Below are 23,468 nucleotides of genomic sequence, written 5' to 3' on the forward strand. Positions count from 1 at the left end.
TTGTTGTACTTGCTAAAAAGCAGTGCTGCGAAATGCTGCTCGATATATTTGCAGTATCGATACAACACATGTATCAATAGTGCTGGCAACGCAAAAAACAGCTAAATATAAGCAAACTATATATGAAAATAATAATAAAATTATATAAAAATAGTGCATAGCTAATATAATATAATAATATACAATTTAAATGCGCTTGCAATAAAAACTAATTTAAATGAAGCCTAGCCCTGGCTAAAATAAGCTAGCTGCCAATAAGAATTCGCTAAGCTTCTGGCTAGAATGCCAGCACTGCTTATAAGGCACACGCTGCACAACACTGAGGCAGAGAACGAGAAAACTGATAAAAACGTAACGCAAAGTGTGGAAATTGCAAAATTACTGTGAGAGATGACGAGTTTTCGCAAAAGAACCGTACAGAAGCCCATAAGAGGCACACGCACTAGTCCGCATACGGCTCAGGTGATTACCTCCAGCGGCAATCCATCGCTGGACGTAATCTTAGGCGGCGGTCTGCCCATAGGCTCAATATGCTTGATAGGTAAATGTTGGAAAATGGGGGCGAATATACGGGGCAACGATGCTAACCAATTATTGAACGCTTTACAGAGGAAGATCGCTTTATGACACATGCCAAGGTGCTGGCCAAGTATTTTTTGGCCGAGGGCGTGCTAAGCAAACACGAGATATTTCTGGGCAGTCTGGATGACTTGCCGCGTGAAATGCTGCGCCGGCTGCCACAGCCGCTGAGCGAGGAAGAAGTGGAGCTGGAGCAGCAGGCGAGCGAACAGCCGGCGGATAAGAATGGACTGCGCATTGCGTTTCGCTACAGCGACTTGCCGCTGGTCAACTCCGAGCAGGCTACCAAAATAGGCCATCACTTTAATCTGATGGAGCTAATGGACTATATGATGCTGTGTGAGGCGCAAACCAATGTGTGGGATGATAACTATAAGGCAGACATCAACGATCAACGAGTGATCAACGAGTACATAAAGGAATGGGCCGAGGATGATATAAGCAACTCTTCCAATTCGCTAGAGCGTGAGGCGGACATCAACTCCACTGTGGAGGCTGATGGCGACATTAGTGTTACTAACAATAATAACAACAGCAGCACTGCCACAACAAGCACCACAAGCACATCGCCAGCTGGCGCACAGCCAGCACCACCTCCGCCACCGCCGCCAGCAGCAGCATCTGTGGCCGCTGCAATGGAAACACAATATTTCTACAATCAACGCTATGGCCGCCTGCTCAACGATCTGCAGCAGCTGCTGCGCTACGAAAGCTTCGCGCCCGGCATCAATACGCAGCAGAAGAGTCTGTGTCGCGTCTGTCTCACCTCGCTGGGCTCACCGCTGTGGTACGACGATCACTTTGCCGAGGATTTGCTCAAGTTTCTAACAATACTGCGCGCCAGCATACGCAGCTGCACGGCCGTTTGCTTCATCACCATGCCCATGCATCTGATTGCCAAATACGTAAGTAGCTAAAACTTAAAGTAAACGCATATTAAAGTTTGATTTGCACGCAGGACGCCAGTCTGGTGGCCAAAATACGTCAATTGGTAGACTATGCCATTGAGCTGGAATCATTTGCTGGCTCTGAGCGTGAAACGCATGCAGCGTTCAAGGAATACAGCGGTCTGCTGCATCTGCGCAAGATGAGCGCCATCAATACGCTCGCCGTGCATATGCCGGAGACCACGGATTTGGCCTTCAAGCTGCGCAGAAAGAAGTTTGTTATTGAAAAGCTGCACTTGCCGCCAGGTTAGCCAAACGCCTTAACTACAATTTGTTTATTAATTGCCTTGCCTTGCCTTTTGTAGATCTGCAGGAAAGCACCGATGCTGCTCAAGCTAGAGATATGATGTCTATGCCCAAGTGTATGCCGACTGCGTCAAATAATTCCAATGCCTCCATGGATTTCTAGTGCCTATGTGGCCTTTATTATGGCCCCACAACCCCCCCTTATACCATTGCCACAAACATTTTGTTGGTTGTTTCTTTTAAATTTACTTTATACTCCACGCTGGCACAAACAAATCCAAAGTGTTGCAACTGAAAATCAAAAGAACACACATTTTGGCCACAATGCATGCTAAAAGCATCAAAAACCTATATACAACTAAAACAATTACAATATAAACGTATATTTAAAACATACAAGCAAGCAAGATTTTACAAAAAAAAAACTTTTATAATTTATATAGTTAAAAACAAAAGCCCAATTGTTAATTTAGTTTTTCCAAAAAGCACGAAATGCGATATACAACAAAATTTTTTAAGATTTTATGTAGTTATATATAATTGTATTACGAAAAAAATATGAAAAGCCGCTACAATAACAGGAAAGCCATTGAAATTTGTTTAACTTAGAATTTATACAATTGGTTTTTTTTTTATACAATTATACAACAACTTAAGTACAATTGTTTGAATGAATTTTGATTTTTATTTTGTGTGGTTGTAATGCTAGCAATGTTATCGATACTATCGATAGCTACTAAGCAGTGATGCAATTGTCTTCTAAACAAGCAAACAACTCATGGAAATAACTGCAATTATTTAAACAATTTGTAATACTTGAAAAAAAACAATGTTTATAATTAAATAGCTAAGGCAAAACCTTTATATATAAAATGAACAAAGCATATACAAAATATGGCAATTATTATTTACGCTGCATATAAAATATGAAATTAAATATTATTTTTCTTTTACTTTTAGACGCAGCGAGCTGGCACTTGACGCTCTTTGTTGCAAGAAACTTTTGTCTCTCAGTTCGCTGCGAAATTTGGTTAAACGCGCTTTGAGCTTCAGACTGCGCCGTAGTGAGTCCAACAAATATTCATCGCATGGCGCATTTGTCATATACAAAATATAATCGGCAAGCTGCAAGCCCTCAGCACAATGCAAACAAATGCGTGGCAGCAACAAACGTGCCTCATGTCGATACTCAAGCTGCAGCTGCGGCAAGTTCAGCTCCAGCGTTTGTAGCAAGCAAGCAGCATCAGTAAGCTTGAGGCTGTGTAAGGTAAGCTTTAAATTTAATTAAATTAACATATAGGCAGCTACTTATTGTCCTGAAAATGCAGCAGCAGTTTGTATAAAATAATTTGTGTAAAATTACGCAGCTGCTCGTGTTGTTGCATGCTCTGTGGCAGCAACAAGTGCAGCAACAATTGTGCGGAATCCAAAGTTAGCTCAGTTACACTGGTAATGGCATAAATATAAGCTACGCTTATAAGCGATATGCGCTGACTTGGCTCAAGCTCAGGCAATTGCTTTAAATATTTAATAAGACATTCCATGCTGGGCAAACAACGCGCCAGCAAACATTCCTGCATATATTTTATATTCTCCAGTTCGTTAAGACTAAGTACGGCTAAGCATAAACCCGCTGACCAATATGCTGTGCATTTGCTAGTTATAGCCAATAAAGCGCGCCATAGACGCAACTTAATGCGATGTTCTTGTGAGTTTTCTGCATAAGCAGCTTGCATATCAAACTGTTCGTTGTTGAGACATAAAAGTTCGTCCAGCACTTCGAATGCTTGAGATTTATCTTCTGTAAGAAATTTTATGTAGCTATCTCTTCTGCGACAGCTGGTGTAATAATAATTGTATTGCTCCACCAGATAAGCGTATTCTATGCTGCAATCAAAAATATATAAAAGCTATCGATAGTATCGATTACTTACCGCTTTTCTGCATGCAGCGCATTGCCAGAGAGTAAGCCACGTATTAATAAAGTTATGGGCACTTGCTGCACACAATTAACAAGCGCAGGATAAAGACTTTGACTTGCTTCCAGCACTTCAGCTAAAATTTGTTCACTTTCGAAATCAGCTAAATAAACTGACGCATATTTAACAATGCCCACAGCACTGTAGCGCAAAACTTTAGTTAAAGCTTTAAGTAAATTAGTTAACATACATTGCAATTTGTTCTGGAGCTTGTTTGTATATAGTTAGCAGCGACTGTAGTATGCGTTCATTTTGCAGCTGCTGCTGCGCATCCTTTAAAAGCGTAGCCAAATGTATTGCCGTCAGCATAGATCCTTGTTCTATTAACTCAAGCGGTTGCAGCTCATATTCCGCCAATTGCGACCAGTGCTTGAATTTTACACTTATAAACCAATCAACGCTTTTATGCATAACAAATAGTTTCTCTTGCTCAGTATTGCAATGCAATTTTTCTATGATAAATGCTTGTAAATCTTGCAAATTTGCATAATAGATTAGCAGTTCTATATGTAAACCATATTCCAATTGAAAGTAATCCAGTATATCAATGCAGCGCGCGTCTTGCTGTTGTTGCAATACATAGAAAAATGTGTATAAACGCCAGCAGCCATGTTGCCACTTGGCTAAGCCACTTAATTGTTTGTACAGCGTTAAAACAACATCAATATCTGCGTATACTTAATATTAATATATTATACTATATATATGTTAATTACCTTTGGCATATATAAGCGCAAATAAATCATAATCATGCACATTTAGCTGCTCGGCTATGTTGCTGCATGTGTCAATTTTGTGCGCCAAGCGTTTGTAGTCCTTGAAAAAATTATCCTGCTTATTGCACAGCGCTTTAATAAAAGCTAAGTAATCAGCCAGGCTTAAATTGTTTATGGTAAGCTGTAAAATATTTGCTAAATTAAGCAGTTTTGCAGTCAGTGCTAATTTAACTTAACATCATAAAGCTCAAAAATGCGTTGATGCGCTTCATAGCGCAGATTCTCATGTGGCATGCCGCGTATGCATGCGGCAAGCTGCAGCAGCACGCTTGTATGCACAAACACTTGTTTGCGCTGCAGACAGCGCAGCCAATGCAGCAGCGGCAAGCTTTGCCAGGACATTAACACCAGCGCCTCCAGTAGCTGTGCGTTATGGGAACTTTGTATAAAAGTTTGCACAAGCAGCTCAGGCAGCAAATAGTTTTCAACATCATACAACGTAGTTTGATTTATTGCAGCTAAAAATTCAGGCAGCAGCTGCAGCTCATAAAGATCTGCTAAGCTGCAGTGCAGCAGTAGAAACTCCAAAGTCCAGTGCAGCACACGCGCATGCGTAGTAGCAAGCAGTCTTGCAAGCAGTATGCGCAGCCAGTTAAGCCAAGCAGCGCACTGCTTAGCGCGCATAAAGCTGTTCAAATGCGCGCTTAGCATGGGTAGCACTAACTGCGGCGCTGCTTGCTCAAGTTGTTCAAGCAGCGCTATATAAGCAGTCCAGTGTTTAGCGCCACATTGCAGCAGCGGCTGCATTTGTGGTGATTGCAGCGCAAGCAGTTTTTTAAATATAGCGCAAGCTGTGCTGCGATCGCACTGCAGCTCCGACTGCAGCAGCTGCTGTATTACTTGTAAAAGCTGCAAGCAGTACGCATCCTCTGGCTCCAGTTCACGCACAAAGTCTTCAAGCAGTCGCTGCAATATTTGTGCTGCATGTGGATGCAGCTGCAGCTTGGGCTGCTCCATGGAACTTATTGATACAGCGCTAAGCTTGCGCAGCAGCAACAGTCCAGGCCATGGAAACTGCCGCGCATGCAGCTGCACTGCATCCAGCACTTTGTCTATATATTTGGCATCTATATATTCATTAGCCTCATCGGCTACTATAATCGATATAAGCTTGTCCAGCAGCTTGGTGCTCAACTGTAGCGTCTGCTTGCCATTTAATAATTTATATATAGCATCCAGTACTCGTCGCAGCGCCTGCTCATTGCCCTTATCCGCATGTATGTCTATTAAATCGCATAGCATATTATCCATTTCCGTATTCTCGCCATTTTCCATGCCAGCTTCAGTTAGCTCTATATTCATTTTTATACTTTTATAAGCTAGCAAAATATATATCTCATACAATTTGTTTTTGTTTTTGAAGTAAATTTCTCTAATTTATGCGTCATTTTAATTTTAGATTGACAAATTGTTTGAATTTCTTTCAAACTTACGCGCTACAGTTCATTGAACTTGCTGCTTAACCCCAAAACTCTTACCCCCGCTGCTGATAAGATATTACTCACTTATGCTGCTGCCACAAATTTGTTGCGGCTGCTGTTTCTAATTGCCCAGCCACCCACTACTCTTAGCTTTGACCCCAAAAGCACAATGAGTGATTTCAATAAGCCTGGAGCCCACAATTGCGCATTGGCAGCGGAAATGCGAGCGCCATGTGCAATACAATGGGTTAACCAAAAATGCTAATCGAGAGAATTAGAGTGTGTGAGAGGAGAGAGCGCAGAGAGCTTGGGAGTGGCAAGCGGGGGAGCAATAAATGAGCGCAGGTCAACAAGAAAATTAAACGTTGGCTGCGTGTCTAAGAATTCTCTGCGCAGTGTCGAGAGCGGCTACAAAAGTTGTGCCCCCTTGTATAAGCTTACATTTAAAACATGCCAAGCCACCCTCGTTCTTGGCTAGATAAGACTGTGCAAACAAGTTTCCCATGCAACATGTTGTCCAGCATTAAATTTTCGTCGCTTTTGTTGTTGTTTTTTGCTTTCAACTATTGTTTACAAGCGGTTCCATTTGGCTGCAGCTGCTGAGAGAGTGAAGCTCTATAAAGAGAGAGAGAGAGAAAGACTCGCACTCATTACAAAACTTGCCACAGTTTGTTGCCGCTTCTCTGCTTTGGTTTAAAGCATATTCAGTTATTGTTTTACGCTCAAGCAACGCGCGCTGCTTTTAAAATACCTTTAAAAATTAAATTAAATATATATCTTCTTATATTACAAGCTATGTGGCTGCCACATAGATAAAGCTTTATACTGCATCTACTATTTGCTCAATTCACAGCTTTAACTCAATTAATTAATTAAACGCCCACACAGCAGCGATCATGGGTCGTTGTTTTAATCACAAATTTGTGCTCAACTTTTGCAATTTGCTTTTTTTGGTAAGTTTGCCAATACTCGAATGTGTTATAGACGTTTTAACAAAAGTGAAATCTAGACCTGAGTTGAACTCTTAACAAACTGTGCTCCAAATTGTTGCAGTAAAACTTTAATTGATGCAGTACGCAGTACCTTTTGTTAGTGTATTTACTACTATATAGACATTATAAACTTTATAGTGGTTTTGCTTTAAATGCTTAGATAAATAGATTAGCAGTACAATTCTGTTGTAGTTGTGAAACATTTTTAAGCTGACAAAGCTGAAGTTATGCCTAAAAAGTAATTACAAAAAATTTCACATTTTTTTTATGACCACATAGACAATATATAGAATAGTATAGAATAGTTTAGAACGGAACAGGCAGCTAAATATGATAGAAGTTGTTAGTTTAATGCAAGTTAGAAACATTTATTCCAGTTATTCATAAAAAGTACTTACAAAGGTGCTTAAATTATTTTAATATTATTATAAGCGTTTTAATTTTCTTATAAATACTTTTGTAAGTACTTTTTAGAAAGAATAATAAATAAGTACTTACAAAACTTTTACTTAAAAAAAAATAAGGAATAAGTAGAATAATAAATAAGTACTTACAAAAGTTTTTTAATTTTGTAAATATTATTTTAAAAACTTTTGTAAGCTCTTATCTATTACTTTTTAAAAATAATAATTATATTATTGAAGTTATTCATAAAAAGTAACAACAGTTTTTCAATTATTTTAATATTATTTTAAAAACTTTTGCAAGTACTTATTTATTATTGTTTCCAAAAAGTACTTACAGTAGTACTCAAAGTTCATTTAGAAATGTTCTATTTAAAACGCATATTTAAATTATTGATAAAAACTTCAAAACTTTTGTAATTACTTTTTATAAATAATAATAAATAAGTACTTACAATAGTTTCTTAATTTTTTTCATATTATTTTAAATACTTTTGTAAGTGCTTATTTATTATTCTTTCTAAAGAGTACTTACAAGAGTTAAAAGTACAAAGTATTCTATTTGAAACGCGTAATTAAATTATTAATAAAAAATTAAAAACTTTTGTAAGTACTTATTTATCATTCGAAAAAGTACTTACAGTAATACTCAAAGTACTTTTAAAAATATTATATTTTTTTAAAACGCTTATTTAAATTATTCATACAAATTAACAAAACTTTTGTAAGTACTTTTTAGATATAAAAATTATAATTGTTACAATTACCTTTATAGTTTGTTTTTGGTATTTAGTACAATATGCTTTTTATTATTTACATATTTTTAAAATTATTTTTTTTTAATAGTAAACTAGAGTATTTAACTTGTTGCTTTGCAGCATTTGTTGATCTTCAGCATAATTTTTGTAGTTTATTTTTGTTGTAGTTCTGCTTGGCTGAGCAAAAGCATTTGAATAGCAGGGAAAAGAGCGTAGGCCCCCCCAAAAGTATTTTTTTTGCCAATGCGCAGGCGCAGCTTGGCACTAGCTATAAAATATATATATAATAAACAACAGGTAATAAAAGTTGTACAGGCGTGAGAGAAAGGGGCAAAGAGACAACTTCCGTTGAATGATTAAACGCTACGCTACGCTCTCTCTCTCTCAACACACTCTCTGCTTTTCTCTCTCTCTCTCGGCAGCTTTGCGGCACAGCGCTCATCGTATCAGGTTGTTATCTCTATACAGACAACAAGCGCATTTTGCTCTCACGGCTGCTGGCAGCGCCCAGCGAGCAACTGAGCGCGCTGCCGCAGCCGCTGCTTTACTATATAGCGCTAGGATTGGCTATAGCTGGATTTCTGGCTGTGCTGGCGGCAGTGCTGGGTTTCTGGGCAAGCTGTTTGCACACCTATTGCTTCCTCAGCGTTTATTTTCTATGTGTGGTGGTGCTGCTGCTGGCAGAGTCGGTAATATGTTTGGCTATAACGCTATGGCCGCATTGTCTGGGCATAAGTTTGGATGAGGAGCTAATGGTAAAGGCGCTGCAGCGTAACTATGGCGTGCCGGGTCAGGAGCAGTTTACCAATGCGCTGGACTTGGCGCAAACGCGTTTTGGCTGCTGTGGCATGCGCAGCGCTGCGGACTACGATAATTCGCTGTGGCGACTGCAAAGCTATGGGCAGCGCAATTGGGCAGTGCCGCTCAGCTGCTGTGTGCTGAAGAATGCGCCACAGGCGCTGGCCTATCTAGATCCACAGCCTGCGAATGAAACGCAGTGTCAAGCGCTGGAGCGTGCGATCTACGAGCGTGAGCGCTATGCGGACTCTTGTCTCAGTCACTTGGAGCTTTGGTATCGCGAGCAGTACAGCATTTTTTTAATAGCCAGCTTGGTTCTAGCGCTCATCGAGTTTAGCGTTTTATTGGGCATTATATTAAGCTGCACTGGCATTGCCAGCAGACGCGCCAGACTGCAGTCCGCCACGCCCATTAAAGTGCGCCGCCAGCCCACAGCCAAGTCGCGTCAAATGCTTGTGGATAATATTTACGAATCGGAGGTGCAGCTGCGTGGCAGCAACTGCTTGCACTCAAACAGTCGCCATGTTAGCAGCGAGGACTTCAAGGAGTTGTATGTGCAGCCACGCGAGCTCTACAAGCAGCGCCATAACACCAGCTTTAAGCCCATTGCCTCCGACTATCAAACGCCCACGCGCAGCTATTTGGTTTAACTTTAACTCATTCTACAGTCTAGTTAAGCTTATAAACTATAAGGTACATTTATTGTTTCATTTACAGGCTGCGCCCACACACAATGCACACCAAAGTATTAATTTATACATTAAGCGTTTAAAAATAAACTTAAAATTATCAAAACACTGCTTTATATATAGTTTAGTCTAGCATTATAATATCATCATCGTCATCACTGGAATCGACTATAGTTTGTATGCGTCTGCGCTTGGGCTGTGTTGCGCCTTCGGCTTTGTCGCGCTTGCGCTGCCGTCGCTGCTCCTTTAAAATGCGCTCTGCACGCTCCAAAGGACACTCGCTTATATCATGTGCCTGCTCCAGCAGCGCGCTCTCCTCATCCGCTATAAACGAGCAGGGCAAATACTGTGAGGGCTCCGCTTCCACAGCTTGTGAGTAAATCTGGGACACATCGTAGGTGCGTGGCTCGAGTATTTTAAAGGCGCCAGCGCGCTTTATGGGACTTCTGTAAATTGAAAGTAAAAATATTAATCAAAGTCTAGTAACATTTTTGGTAAATTATTATATTTATAGCAGGCACAGGTGAAATATTTTCTCGCATTATTTTTCATTTATTTATTTGTAAGCTTTTTGACTGCTTAAAAATAATACGAATTATTGAGAGTTTTATCTACGGATTATTTAAAATTTTATTTGAACGAAAAATTGACAAATTATTAGCCACTATTGTTGTATATATATTTTAATATTTCTACGAACATAATTTAAAATTACCTCAGTTAATAAGAAATAATTGAAAATAATCTAAACAATTAATTTGCCTTATTTTCAATTAATATACATTGAATTATAACATCAATTTCAATTTACTGATATTGAATTACTGAATTGAAAATAAGCTAAACAATTAAGTTGCCTTATTTTCAATATCGACGCATTTCCGCGAAATTATCGTATGTCGCTTTTTTTCGAAATTTAGATGTTGATGCAAACTTGTTCTAAATCATATCTCTTATAATCTGTATAAATATTAGAATGATATTCTCTATAGTTATAAAGATACAATGAGTTACTTCTTTGATTTTACTCAAGGCTACAACAGAAATGAATCATTATAAACGCTCTCCTGTAAAATTTGGTTTTTGACATACAAAGTATCGTCGATATATTGAATTATAATATCAATTTCAATTTACTGATATGATCTTATGAGTAATAATTACACTACTCAGCACTATTAATAGGCTTAATTAAATTGATTTACTTACCTTATACCCTGTAGATAAATGGCATGCATGTTGGTATCATTGTGCTGATCCTCATCGCTGGATACGACAACGGAATCGTGCAGATAACAGCCAATGGTATTCTCCGCATCAGCTGCTTCCTCATGATCTGAGCCACTTTGATCAGCTTCGTCTAGTATAAAAGCGTTGCGTGGCTTGGGCCGACGCTGTCGTGGCCATTTGGGCGGCGTAAGTTCCAACTTTAAGACACAAATATTTATTAACAATACTTAAAAACTTAAGCTATGCTTACCAGCTGTGTGGCAGGCACTTGCTCGTAGTCAAGCTCATCGCTCAGCTGCTCCTCCGCGCTTACATCACAAATTTTACGCTTAGCTGTGCGCTTGGGACGCAGCAGCGGCGAATCCTCTTGCTGCGCATTGCTGGTAAGCTCATGCAGCTGCTGCGCCTCCTTGGACAGCTTGCCACGCCCACGCATGCGCTGCAAATAGCTTTCGAATATGCTAGGCGAACGTTGTTGTTGTTGTTGAGTTGCAGCTTTAATGCGCTCGGGTGTTTTGTTAACTGGCAGCTTGGCTGACAGCTTGGCAGCTAAACTTTTGGGCTTTGCAGGTTGCCAAGGCGACAGACTGCAATCCTCAGCGAACAGATCGGGTGATCTATTGCGTGGCGTTGACATGCCCGCTTGATTCTCTTTGCAGGCGGATAACTGCAGCAGCTGCTCTTCGGGCAGCGGCTCCAAAAAGTCATTTAAATCCAAGTCCAGTTCGGGTGTTACAGCTTGCGCTTCCTGCTTGGGCTTGCACTTGGGTGTGCTGGCTTCAAGCATAAGACAGTTGAGGCGACTTAGATTTGTGCTAAGCTCCACATTGGGCGTGCATTTTACTTGCAGCGGCGTTGAACTAGCGCTGGCAATGGGCTCAAAGTGTTGCTCCTCATACTGCTGCCAAGCGCTTTGCTCGTCAGGCTGCTCCCATGAATGCTCCAGCTCACTGTCAGTATCAACTGCTTGCTCTCTAAGCGTGCGCTCCAATTGTCGCTGCTCCAGCTGCACCAACTGCTGCTGCAGCAGCTCATAATTATCATTGCAAACATCTTGTGGCTTTAGTCCTTTAAATATAAGCTCACAATTTGCTGCAAATTGTTGCTGCTGCTGTTGTTGCGGCTCTGCGCTGCTCTGTGCTGACAGCAGCTGCTCCAAAGCCTGCTCACCTTGGCATATTTCCAGCAGCAACTCGTAGTTGCGTCGCGTGCGTTGCTGCCGCGTATTAAGACGCGCTGCATCCAGCTGCAGCTGCTGTTGTTGCAGCATTTTCTGCTGCGTTTCGGCAACAAATTTTGCATTATGTTGCAACAGCACGCGCTTTAAAGCAAGCGGCAGCTGCTTATCCTGCAGCTGGCAAAGCAAATCCTGACTGCGCTGCGATTCTGCAACCAAAGGTTTGTTTGACTGCAGCAAACGCAGCAGCTGACGCAGGCGTTGTTGGGAATTGTCTGCTTCAGTTGTTTGCGTTTCCACTAAAAAGTTTTGCACGCCTGCGCTGCGTCTTTGGAGTTCCTTTTGCAGCAGCAGCTGGGAGGCAGCGCCTACTTCATAACTAGGCGTATTCTTTAGAAAACGCTCCTCGCTTTGCTTGAAGTATTTACGCAAATCCTGACAGTCCTTTGGCAGCTTTTGCTTCTTGGGCGATGGTGACTTTATAACTGGCTTAGTGGACTCCATAAAGCGCTGCTCGCACTTGGGCTGAAACTGCGGCGGCACCAGACGCGGCGCCTGCTCATATAGCGCTGCTTTTATAACTGTAGACTGCAGCAGTTTGCGATTGGTTTGCTCCTTAGTGGCCAGCACATCCTTAAGCAGCTGCTGCTCGCGTCCTTCTGTAACCAGCATTACCACCTCGCCCTTCTTTTGTCTGCCCGTGCGTCCAATGCGCTGCACAAAGCGCGTGGGATTGGAGCTGCAAATGTCAAAGCAAACTATAAAGTCCACCTCGCCTACATCCAATCCCTCCTCGCCTATGGAAGTAGCCACCAGCAGATTCAGCACGCCGCTGCGAAAATCATTCATTATTTGTATTTGTTCCTTTTGTGTCAAAGCGCAAATGCCGCCGCCATTGGCGCTTTGGCCTACAAAGCAGCGCGAGCGCACCAGCGGACGATGTTGCAGCAGCAAACGTTGTATCAACATCACCGACTCGCGATATTCACAGAACACTATGGCGCGTGTTTCGCTGTGTTGCTGCAAGTAACAAGCATAAGCAACTTTATAGAAAAGCTTATGGCCAACTTACCTCAAAATGTTGCACTATAACCTCACGCGCCTGTTCATATTTGGGATGTCCAAAGTCCAGCTTGGCAGGCATGGGCGCTATTTGTCCATTAGTCATGGGACGCGTGGAAATATCGAAAGGATTAGCGCCCAGCTGCGCACGCACTTGCTCCACCAGCTCACGCAGCGCATTGTCACGCAGCACAAACTTATCCTCCTGCTCAAAGCTGTTGACAAACACACGCAGTCCATGCCGCTCCAGCAGCTCCAGCGCATAGTACATGCTTATGCACATGGCAAAGTTGCTGACCACTAAACTATGCTCCGGATGACGCTGTCCATTTGCAGCGCGCTCCTGATAACGCGTGCGTTCATGCAGCAGCGCTGCGCGTGATAAATTGGCGCGCGCTTTAAGCACATCCGCTTGTATAAGCTGACGCAGATACGGATCTATAAGCTGCAGCAAACGTGCGCGTGGTTCCTTTATATTGTCCTTGAGTGACACCACTATGGTGCGTAGCTGCCGCTTATGCGTATAGGGCTGCACATCTATGGAGTTGTCACAGCGCACCTCCAAGTGGGAAATGTATAAATTGCGACATACAGCAGCCACATCCTCCACATGCCGTCCTGGCGTAGCAGACAGCGCAAGCACGCGAAAGTTGCGATTACGCGCCATCAATGATTCAGTTACCTGCCCCATATATAACAGTTAATGACAGCTTTGATGACACTTTAGTCTAGTCTAGTCCTACCTGCGTGTAGGCATAACGCCCCTTGGCTCTGTGCGCTTCATCTATAACCAACAGCTTGATCTGTTGAAAGGGAAACTCCGCCTCCACTATGTCCGACTGCACCACTTGCGGCGTGGCAAAGAATACGCGTTTGCTGCGCCACAGTTCCAAGCGCTTCACGCGCTGCAGTCTGCCTGTTAGCTCCACTGTATCCTCCGCTGGAAATGGCATTATCTTTTGACATGCTGCTATTTGTTGTGACACTAGCGGTCGCGTCGGCGCCATAAATATCAGCTTGCCCTTTGGATACCAGCGATGTAGATTGTACATTACCACCGCTGCTATAAATGTTTTGCCCAGTCCTGTGGGCAGCACCACCAGCGTATTGCGATAAAGCGCTGCCTGCACTATATTATGCTGATATGTGCGCAGTGGCAAATTGTTGGGATATAGCCAGTTATGTCCTGCAGCTGCATCAAATCCATCGTAATCTACGTCGCCATCAAACGTTTGTTGCGCTGCCGGCTTCGCTTCATTTCTTGTCGTTTGTGAGTCCAATATGGCCAGATCAGCATCGTCAAACTCCTCGTCGGCATTCCAGTCTGCCGGCCACTCATTATTCATGTTTTAAACACAAGTAAACAAAATAAAATAATAACAAAACAAAAGATTTTTTGCGAACTCCGCACAGCTGAGCGCAGTTATCGTTATCGTTACAAGCAGTGTTGTTAAAGTTTGCAAATAAGCAGGCGCTCAAACAGCTTATAGCATAAATTTGAAAATTAACGTTTTATTAAAATTATTTATATTATTTAATTATAAGCACATGTAACTATGCGCTTATTATTTAACATAACATCTACGTGCATACGCAAAACAAAAAATGCACACAGGCTTGATTTGTGTATTTTTGCTTTAACGTGCTACGGTCACACTCGCCTACCATTACTACTTGCGCTGCCTACGGTCACACCAGTACCGCTTTTTCTTTTATGTGTTAAGTACGCGCACGACGTTCGTCTCAATGTTTTTATTATTTCGTGTAGTTTTACGGGCTTAACTAATGCTAAAAATTAACTCTTTAACAACAACAATGCGTGTTTTTAATACTAAAGTGCTTAAATGTAACTAAAGTGTGCCGAAAGTTTATCTGAACTGCATATGTAAAATTGCTGCTAGAACTTTGCGCGCGTCTTCCTACTATAAAAATAAAACACAAAAAAATGTTTGCAAATACAGCCGCCAAATGCAAATTGCAATTGCAATTGTGTTTAATTAATTAAACGAAAGGCAAATTTATGAATATAAATTAACATGCAGACAAAAGTGTGAGTTTGTGTGTGAGTGTGTGTTTGTGCATTTACCGTTATGATTTGACTTGTGGAGTATTCGTTTGTGCTACATGCAACATTCAACATGTTGCAGCCATAAAAATAACAACAACAACAACACGAAAACAATGCTGTACAGCGATCAGTTTTTTTTTTTAGTTTTTGTTATTGCTTCTCCTATGCTTGCGCGTGCTCTCGTCGCTGCTCTTGTCTCTCATACTCTTTGGGCGCTTGTTGGCTGCGTATGCATATGTGTGTGTGTGTGTGTGAGTTTGAAAATCAAAACAAAACACACACACACACACAGGCGTGCATAGCAAGCAAACGGCCGCAATTTTTAAACTGATTTCCGCGCTGCTTGCGTTGCTGTTGTTGTTGCTGTTTTTATTTGTGTGTGTGTGTGTTTGCAATCTAATAAATTTTACTTTTGTAGTTGTTATTTTTGGTACGCGACACTTTTATGTGAGATTATACTGTTTAAAAACTAATGCACAAATCAAATTGGATTAACGCTTAGCATATATATATATATTGGGGTAAGTGAGAGGCCACGCCTCTAACAATTTACTATTGCTATTTAATTATCAAGTGTGGGCGGCCTTAAATGTGAAACTACTACAAACGATAAGACCTTGGGGCTGATATGTTGCTATAGCTTTGCAGGTTTACATATCTTTTAGCTTAGACTAAAAATAGATCATACAGCAGTTGAAGTCTAATATGCTTGATTAATGTACTATATGCTTATCGTAAGCAGGCGAGGGTTGCTGCACGAGTTGCTAAGCTTAAATGTAAGTTATATTTTTGTAGCCTTGGTGCTACCCTCGTTATTGCAAATTCTTGCCTAGAAACAATTGCTTGAGTTTTTCATTGAAGGCTTAGGCTTGCCTTGCAACTCGCTACCAAATGATGGATGATGCTGCTGCCGCTGCTGTAGACGCTGACTGCGCTGCCAGCGTCGCAACTTTGTTTGCTGACTGACGAAAAAAAATGTACAAAAAAAAAAAAGTTGTCGGTTGAGTTTTTACTGCTGCTTGGGTTAACATTATTATTTGCTTTTGAGCCTGGCTCTTTCTCGTTGCTTCTCTCGCTCGCTCGCGCTCTCGCTGCTTCTCTTGTTTGCTGTTTGCTTATCTTTTGCAGCTTATCCTTGCTTGATCCTGCTGCTGAGAGCGAGAGAGTAAGAGAGCTAGGTTTGAGCTAAGGGAAAATAAGATTTTGCAACAAAAAATATAATAAATTAAAAATTAAATTAATTGCAGTGCAATAATTTGACTTGAGTTAGCTAAAATATAATTTTAATTTATGGCTTAAAATACAGCATAATAAGAATTTATTTAAAAATATTTAGCTATGTTTTATAATTTGTTGCTAGTAGCTAAATTCTTTTATCAACTTATGAACTTCTTGAAATTCCCTTTTTAGATAAGAATTTTTGCTTAAATTTATTAAAATTCCTCAAAATAATAACAAGCATTTAATCTACAATTTGTGGTTAAACTTCAAGCCCAACCTTTGAGCACGTTCTGTGGCGCTCTCTCGCTCGCTTGCGCTCTCTCTCTCTCTCTCTCGCTCGCTCATTTCTTGTACATCTTCGACTTGTTTATGCCGGAAGTGTGTGTGGCTCTAGCTCTAAATATTTCTCTAAGCATGTGTTTATACATATGTCTAAGCCCAAGTTGTTGTTGTTGTTGTTGTCGTTGTTGTTGTTAGGCAAGTGAATGACCCAATTAAGTACACAGAGCTCGAAAAAGAAAACTGAAGACACAAATGTAGGTGGAAAATCCAAAACTGGTTGCAAGCTTTAGTGGCAAGCAATTCTATTTGTAAAATTAATTCGCAGCATGTTTTGCATTTATTCGAACGAGAGAAGAGATCCCTGCGGCTCTTAAGACTTGGTGGCATATTTTGTCGTTGACTCAGTTGAGGTCAATGCTGCTGCTGCTGCTGTTGTCGCTCTTGTTGCTGCTGCTGCCGTTGCTGTTGCTGCTGCTGGCCAAAGCAAACAGGTTTGCGCTCAAGCTTTGTATTTTATTTTATTTTTTTTTTATTTATTTTTGTCTGCCTTTGGCTCTCCCACAGTCTTGTAGCGCGCATTGAACCCTCACGCGCTGTGGCAGCAACAGCAGCGGCAGCAGTCGTCCCATATGCAACATCCCTCTTGCTTGCCACACAAGCGTTGCAAGACAAGTTGCAGCCCTTAGAGTGAGGCTGCAATTGTTTGTGCAGTTTGGCTATCCCGAAAATCGTAGCCCCATTCCAGGTGTTTGGCGCACGCTTCGTAGCAGGCGCACAGTCGTTGCAGTTGCATGTTGCAACTTGCTGCACGTCGCATTTATATGCATGTTGCAAGCCAGACGGGTTTGAACATCATCATCGTCGTCATATTGCTTGGCAGCTTTTTAACTTGCGTCCACTTTCTCATCGCCTGGTCTTGCTGCTGCGTCTGCAACAGCGGCAACTGTTGCAGCCACACACCAGCAGCAGTCGTGTGGCAGCAGCTGTTGTGCGCCAATGTTGCATGCAACCAAAGCATTTATTTTTTAATTAACAAATTTGTCGCTGCTGCTGCTGTGGCAATTAAAATTTAATTAATTAGATTAACTGTTGAATTAACAAAGAGAAATACAAAATTTAATATCTAAAGAAAGCTTAAACAGCTCAAATTGTAGCTAAAATAAGAATTTAAGTGCTTTAAAACATAAAGTAAAATTTATGTTAAATTCAAAGCGTACAGCGAGCTACTGAAAAAAAATTAATCAGCGAAATTTTATCTATTAATGCTTTAAATTAATACAATAAATTGCTTAAGCTTAAATTGTTGCTAAAATAATAACTTAAGTGCTTTGCATTAAGTAAAACTTATATTAAATTCAAAGCAAATAATTTAAACTGCTAAAAATCTTGCAAAAATTTATTATTGCTTAAACATGCTTAAAATTAATAATTTGAAATCTGTAGAGTAAATGCAAAAAGCTTAAAGTGTTGCTAAAATATTAACTTAAGTGCTTTACATAAAGTTAAATTTATATTAAATTCATAACGAGCTACTGGAAAAAATTTAAACTGCTTTAATCAGCGAAAAATCTTGGAATAATCTATTATTGCTCAAATATGCTTAAAATTAATAATTTAAAATTTAAAGAGTAAATGCAAAAGCTTAATCCTCTCAAATTGTTGCTAAAATAAAACTTAAGTGCTTTACATAAAGTAAAAATTTATATTAAATTCAAAACGCGCTGCAAGCTACTGGAAACAATTTAAACTGCTTTAATCAGCGAAAAATCTTGCAATAATAAATGTTTATTTTTTATGCACACACACACACAGACAGAAGCTTGCATAAACGTAGCCTCATATCAATATTATATGCATATGGAAAAAAAAAAACAGACTCAAAGCAAAAATAATAATAATAATGAAAGAAAAAAATTAAAAGGCATAATATAAACAAATAATTAACTGACATATCCGTATGCTTATCGCGCAAGCAGCAACATACACACACATACATATATATGCATATGTGTGTGTGTGTGTATGTGTGTGTGTGTGTACACAAGCTACAAGCCGAAGCGCCCGAGAATCTGAATTTTGTATCTGACAAAATGCCATAATGAACGTGCTGAGTGGCGTCGTCGTCGGCGTCGTTGCTGAGGCCCGAGATACACTCGCACTTGGCTGGCTGGCCAGCAACAACAACAACAAAAGTATCTACAACATCAAACGTGCGTTGCGGCGACGCTGGCAGCAGCAGCAGCAACAGCATTTGCTCTGTACATTTTTCGGTTAATATAAATCACACACACACACACACACACATGGTTATACATGCATGTATATATACTTGTATGTATTACCTACAATTTCGAGGTATAGATAGACATACTGAGCATAAAGAAACTCGCTTTGCTTTTTATTTTATTTTTGCCTCTGCCTCTGCCTTTGCTTCTTTCAATACGCTTACTTAGAAGATTTTTGAGCAACGTTTTAGAAACTACTACAAACCATTGGCACGCGCATCCGTCAGCTACAATATATATATAGTATATATATTTGCATGGCCCGTTAGCTATGCAATGGTCCAAGGCTGTCGCCAAATGAGCCGATTTAGCTCTAGCTCAAGTACTAAGCACTTAGGGCCGCACTCTCTGCCCCTCTCTCTCTCTCGCACTCTTTGCACAATTGTTGTCTTGTCTATAACTAGCTATAAGCATATGTATATATATATATATATCTATATGTGTAACTAAAACTGGTCTCGATTGTTTGTCAAGCGCTGATTGCATTTTTAATGAAGCCAAAAACAAAAAATCCACAATCAGCAACAACAAACAAGTGAAAACACAAACACGCACACACACACACATGCAAAGCTTTATAGTTTGTTTAGCGTGGGAATTTTTAAGTAAAACATATATATTGACTTTTGTATTTTGCAGTTTTCGTACGATAAATTGCTGCTCTATATGTTATGGAAGCTGCGCAAACTTTAATGCAGAGTTTCGGGAGTTCATTCGAATACTTTCAGTATTATCAAAAAAGTACATAAATCGTATATAGCTTTAAATTTATTTACGCCTTATATATTTTTAACTGCATCGCACTTTATCTTCAAAGTCTATCATGCAGCTAATTAATCTATTTCACTTTTATAAATTTATTTTTAAATTTTTGTCTGGAAATTTTTTATTTATAGCCTATAAACTTTTAGTTATGTTGTGTATTTTGAACTGATTCAATTAATAAGAATTCTTTCTAGTGTATATAAAAATTTCCAAAGTGTATTTTATATTCGTCTTATATGTTTAATTTTTTAATTTGTACATTCTCTAAAATATTAAAAAAATATATTTGTTTTAGGAATTCATTTTAGAGCTGATTTACAAAGTGTATTTCATAGTCGGTTCTGTCGTTCTTTTTTATTTACACACTCTCAAATAAATAAAAAAATTTTTATTTTAGTTTAATTCAGTTTAAAGTGTATTTCATAGTCGTGGTTTTTTATTTTTGTTATTTGCACTCTCTCAAATACTAAAAGGAAATATATTTTATTTTAGTTTCATTTTGGAATTCATTTTATAGCTCATAAAAATTTGCAAAGTGTATTCCATAGTCGGCACAGTTGTTTATATTTGTAATTTGCACAATCAAATACTAAAAATAAATGCATTTTATTTTAGTTTCATTTAATATATATACCAAAGTGTATTTTATTGGCGGTTCTGTCATATTTTTTGGACTTCTTCATTTGTCTTTCATGCATCTAATTAATTTACTTACACTTTCATAAATTTGTTGTTGCCATTTTTCATTCATAGCTTATACACTTTTGATTTAGTAGCCCAAGTTAGCTAAATTTTAAAGCTAAAGGCGACATATTTATTTTAATATCACTCAATAATTTTTTCTATACAAAGTGTATGCTATAGTCGTTGCTGCTTCACTCTTGCCTTGCTGCTTGTTATATACAAATTATTTAAATTTAATCCAGCGCGTTCTATGTGCTAAGCATTATTTCCTGTACATTGTGTTGCTGCTCTGTGTGTTTATCGATTTGAAATTGGCTTGACAAATGCAAACTAAATTGAGAAAACTGGTTTTCGGTATTGCTCGGCTACAATTGTTGTCAAAGTTCACTTTTTATTTTGGAGGAGATTGGGCAGCAAGATCTTTATATATTCATTCATTAATTTTAAACTCTTTGTAGAGTTGCATAGTAATTATGTTTAATTTTTTTTTATATTTTTTGTTGGGTTTGGACTTTCACTTTTGCTGCTTTTTGTTTCAAGCAAACAATTTGTTTATTTTTTTTCTTCTTTTTTATTGAAATTACGTAAAGATGAATGGCCGCTCATTGTGTAGTAAGCTCTGTGGTATTTAGAGCGCGGGTGTAGCCCAGAGAGTTGCTTATCTGCAGTCAATTTGTTTTTTGAAAAATTAGTGAAAAATGTAGCCACAAGTTGTTTGTAGAACGTAAGAAGAAGAGCTACGCTTTAATAAATGGCTGTGAGCATAATTTTATTTAATTTATTTACCATTTTTTACATTAATTTGTAACTTGCTGGTAACTCAATTAAATTTTGCTTTAAATTATTATTTGAATTATTTCATAATATGCAGCTGGCCTTTGATTTAATTTGCAGCCTGCCTGCCTTTAATCAATAATTATGTTAGGCATATACACGATAATCATTTTTCTGGCTGTCAAATTGTCAATAAAATTAATTGTGGCACATACCTTTGACAACAAGAAGAAGAAGAAGAAGACAATGCCACACACATCAATTTCTATGGAAAATTATTACAACAACAGCCAATAGCAGTAACAAAAGCTAGTTTAAAGATGTAAAAGAAAACAGAGCGTAACATAAATGTGAGTCAATTTATAAAACGTCGGCCCTGAGCTGGACAACAAATCGCTGCTAGAAAGAGAGAGAGATTGTCGGTGGCTTTAAATCCTTTTTTCTCTTTTGATTGTCAACGTTAATTAATCAATCATTGTACGCACGTTGGCAAAGCATTAATCATTTTACACACAGCAAAGTTAACAATTTTCAATTTTCAACGCACAGGCTGCAACAGAGATAGAGAGAGAGAGATAGAGAGAGTAGCAGTATAACTGAAGTATCATCATTCAATCATTTGGGCGCTGCCCAGCAGCTTTTGCTGATATCCTTTTGATGAACATTTTATTTATTTATTTGTGTTGTGCATTTGTAAATCAAATTGCAGGGAAAACTTAAAGTGAAGCAACGTAGCAGGGACTGGGCGCTCAGGATTTGTGCGCGCTGACCCAAGCGTAGTTTAGAGTTTGCGAGAAAAAGTTAGCAAGGTAGTGAAATGATAGCAAGAGAGTGAGAGCGGGCAGCGTAAGAGAGAGAGAGACTCGTTTTGTACGCTGGGGCCACTCAACACGTTTCTCTGTATGTGTGCGTGTGTGTGTGTGTGTGTGCTTAAGCATGCGACCGCACTTGTGCCACGTACAGCGACTAATACAACAACAACAGCGCCAACTAAAGAATGCAACAAAGCTGAGCTAGTTAAGAGACTAGCAGAATACCCTGTAATGCGGCAAGAATTAATTAGACATTTATTATAAATAAAATAATAATTTAATCTTTAAGTCACAGCCAAGATATTTTTAATAAATAGTTTCTTACTTTAGAATAGCCAAAAGAATTTATTATTAAATAATTAATTTTTCTGCTCAAATATTAGAAATCATAATTTATTATTTAAGTTACAGCCAAGATCTTTTCAATAGTTTCTTACTTTAGAATGCAACATAGCTGAGTTAGTTAAAAGACTAAACATTTATTTATTTATTTAATGTTAGCCATGAACTGTAGAAAATAAAAGAAAATGAAACAAAAACTGATGCAAATTAAATTGAAAAGTATTTAAAAATTAAGTTTTTATTTTTTGATGAATTAATATTAAACTATAAATAATGCGCATAACAAAATAGTGTAAATTATATGATTATGCATAATTTTTCCCAAATAGTTTCTTAGTTCATACACCCCACTTGCTTAAAAAATCTACAGCATGCTCAGAGAAAAAAAAGTTCATTTGAACGCTTTTCTTTTATGCTGTTGGAAGACACAGAGATACACAAATTTGTTTTTGTTTCTCTTTACTTTTTTTTTTATGCCCATCGCGCCACTCGAGCATATTTTCATGTTTTTGTTTTTCGCTGTTGGATTACAAGCACTTGAAATTTGACTTGGCGCGCTTCGTACAAAAATGAATTCCAACTCTATAAAAATGTACCTATGAGCCCAAGAGCCGCCGCTACAACTGATTGCACTCATTGTTTGTTGTTTTTTAATTGGGCATTTTTAACGTATTTATTAAATGCGCAAGCAAAAGGCTCGAGATGCCATCAGAGGTTGCCCCACTTGAGGCATTTACAAAATTTATAGAATTGCTTTCTCTGCAGTTCTTTTATAGCGCTGAGAGTTGCAGCTTAAAATGCACCTAAACTGAATTAAATGCAGTAATTTAAGTTTTCTTCAGAACAAGCATTTAAATTAAATATTTGGAAATTATTGAATTAAAATGTAGAGCTACATAGCGGTGCATAGCTTTAAGTAATCAACAGTAGCAGGAATTTTTATTGGATTTTTATCTCACAACTTAAAATCAAAGATCAATTAATTTCTTAAAATTTTAATCATAATTTCTTATATACTAGCTGCATAAACTTAAGTTCTATGTTTTGAGAAGAATATGTTGAAAATAATAATAATATAAAAAGTTTATTTCAAATTTAGGGATTAACATTCAGTATTCAATCCTAAAGCTTTTTTGCTAATTTTCATAATTTTAAATTTGAGCCTCCCTAATATCTT

At 38.8% G+C, this 23,468-nt stretch overlaps 4 protein-coding genes across 6 annotated transcripts; 2 read left to right on the forward strand and 2 right to left on the reverse strand.

The window, feature by feature from the left end:
• The first annotated feature begins 320 nt into the window (after positions 1–320).
• On the forward strand, positions 321–2,176 carry LOC108595330 (putative elongator complex protein 4). The gene is made up of 4 exons (XM_017980550.1): positions 321–541; positions 610–1,484; positions 1,538–1,772; positions 1,832–2,176. The coding sequence occupies exons 1-4, from the start codon at positions 391–393 to the stop codon at positions 1,933–1,935; spliced, it is 1,365 nt and encodes a 454-aa protein (XP_017836039.1). The 5' UTR covers positions 321–390; the 3' UTR covers positions 1,936–2,176.
• Positions 2,177–2,677: 501 nt separating this feature from the next.
• Positions 2,678–5,871, reverse strand: LOC108595245. Of its 3 annotated transcripts, XM_017980444.1 has the most exons (6): positions 4,705–5,871; positions 4,468–4,648; positions 3,942–4,419; positions 3,707–3,892; positions 3,081–3,659; positions 2,678–3,030 (listed from the first exon to the last, which is right to left on the reverse strand). In XM_017980444.1, exons 1-6 carry the CDS (start codon positions 5,827–5,829, stop codon positions 2,712–2,714), a joined length of 2,868 nt encoding a protein of 955 aa, XP_017835933.1. In that variant the 5' UTR covers positions 5,830–5,871; the 3' UTR covers positions 2,678–2,711. The 3 variants fall into 3 exon arrangements, with proteins under 3 accessions (XP_017835933.1, XP_017835934.1, XP_017835935.1); XM_017980445.2 differs by lacking the exon at positions 2,678–3,030 and having other exon boundaries at positions 3,508–3,654; XM_017980446.1 differs by lacking the exons at positions 2,678–3,030; positions 3,081–3,659; positions 3,707–3,892; positions 3,942–4,419 and having other exon boundaries at positions 4,565–4,648; positions 4,704–5,871.
• Positions 5,872–6,844: 973 nt separating this feature from the next.
• LOC108594712 (tetraspanin-11) lies at positions 6,845–9,557 on the forward strand. The gene is made up of 2 exons (XM_017979850.2): positions 6,845–6,901; positions 8,525–9,557. The coding sequence occupies exons 1-2, from the start codon at positions 6,845–6,847 to the stop codon at positions 9,548–9,550; spliced, it is 1,083 nt and encodes a 360-aa protein (XP_017835339.1). The 3' UTR covers positions 9,551–9,557.
• Positions 9,558–9,572: 15 nt separating this feature from the next.
• On the reverse strand, positions 9,573–14,444 carry LOC108597685 (ATP-dependent DNA helicase MPH1). The gene is made up of 5 exons (XM_017984360.1): positions 13,802–14,444; positions 13,069–13,740; positions 11,070–13,016; positions 10,799–11,016; positions 9,573–10,035 (listed from the first exon to the last, which is right to left on the reverse strand). Exons 1-5 carry the CDS (start codon positions 14,402–14,404, stop codon positions 9,714–9,716), a joined length of 3,762 nt encoding a protein of 1,253 aa, XP_017839849.1. The 5' UTR covers positions 14,405–14,444; the 3' UTR covers positions 9,573–9,713.
• Between the last annotated feature and the right edge of the window lie 9,024 nt (positions 14,445–23,468).

This window comes from Drosophila busckii, chromosome 2R, assembly GCF_011750605.1.
Source record: "Drosophila busckii strain San Diego stock center, stock number 13000-0081.31 chromosome 2R, ASM1175060v1, whole genome shotgun sequence".
In the NCBI taxonomy this organism is placed as follows: Eukaryota; Metazoa; Arthropoda; class Insecta; order Diptera; family Drosophilidae; genus Drosophila; species Drosophila busckii.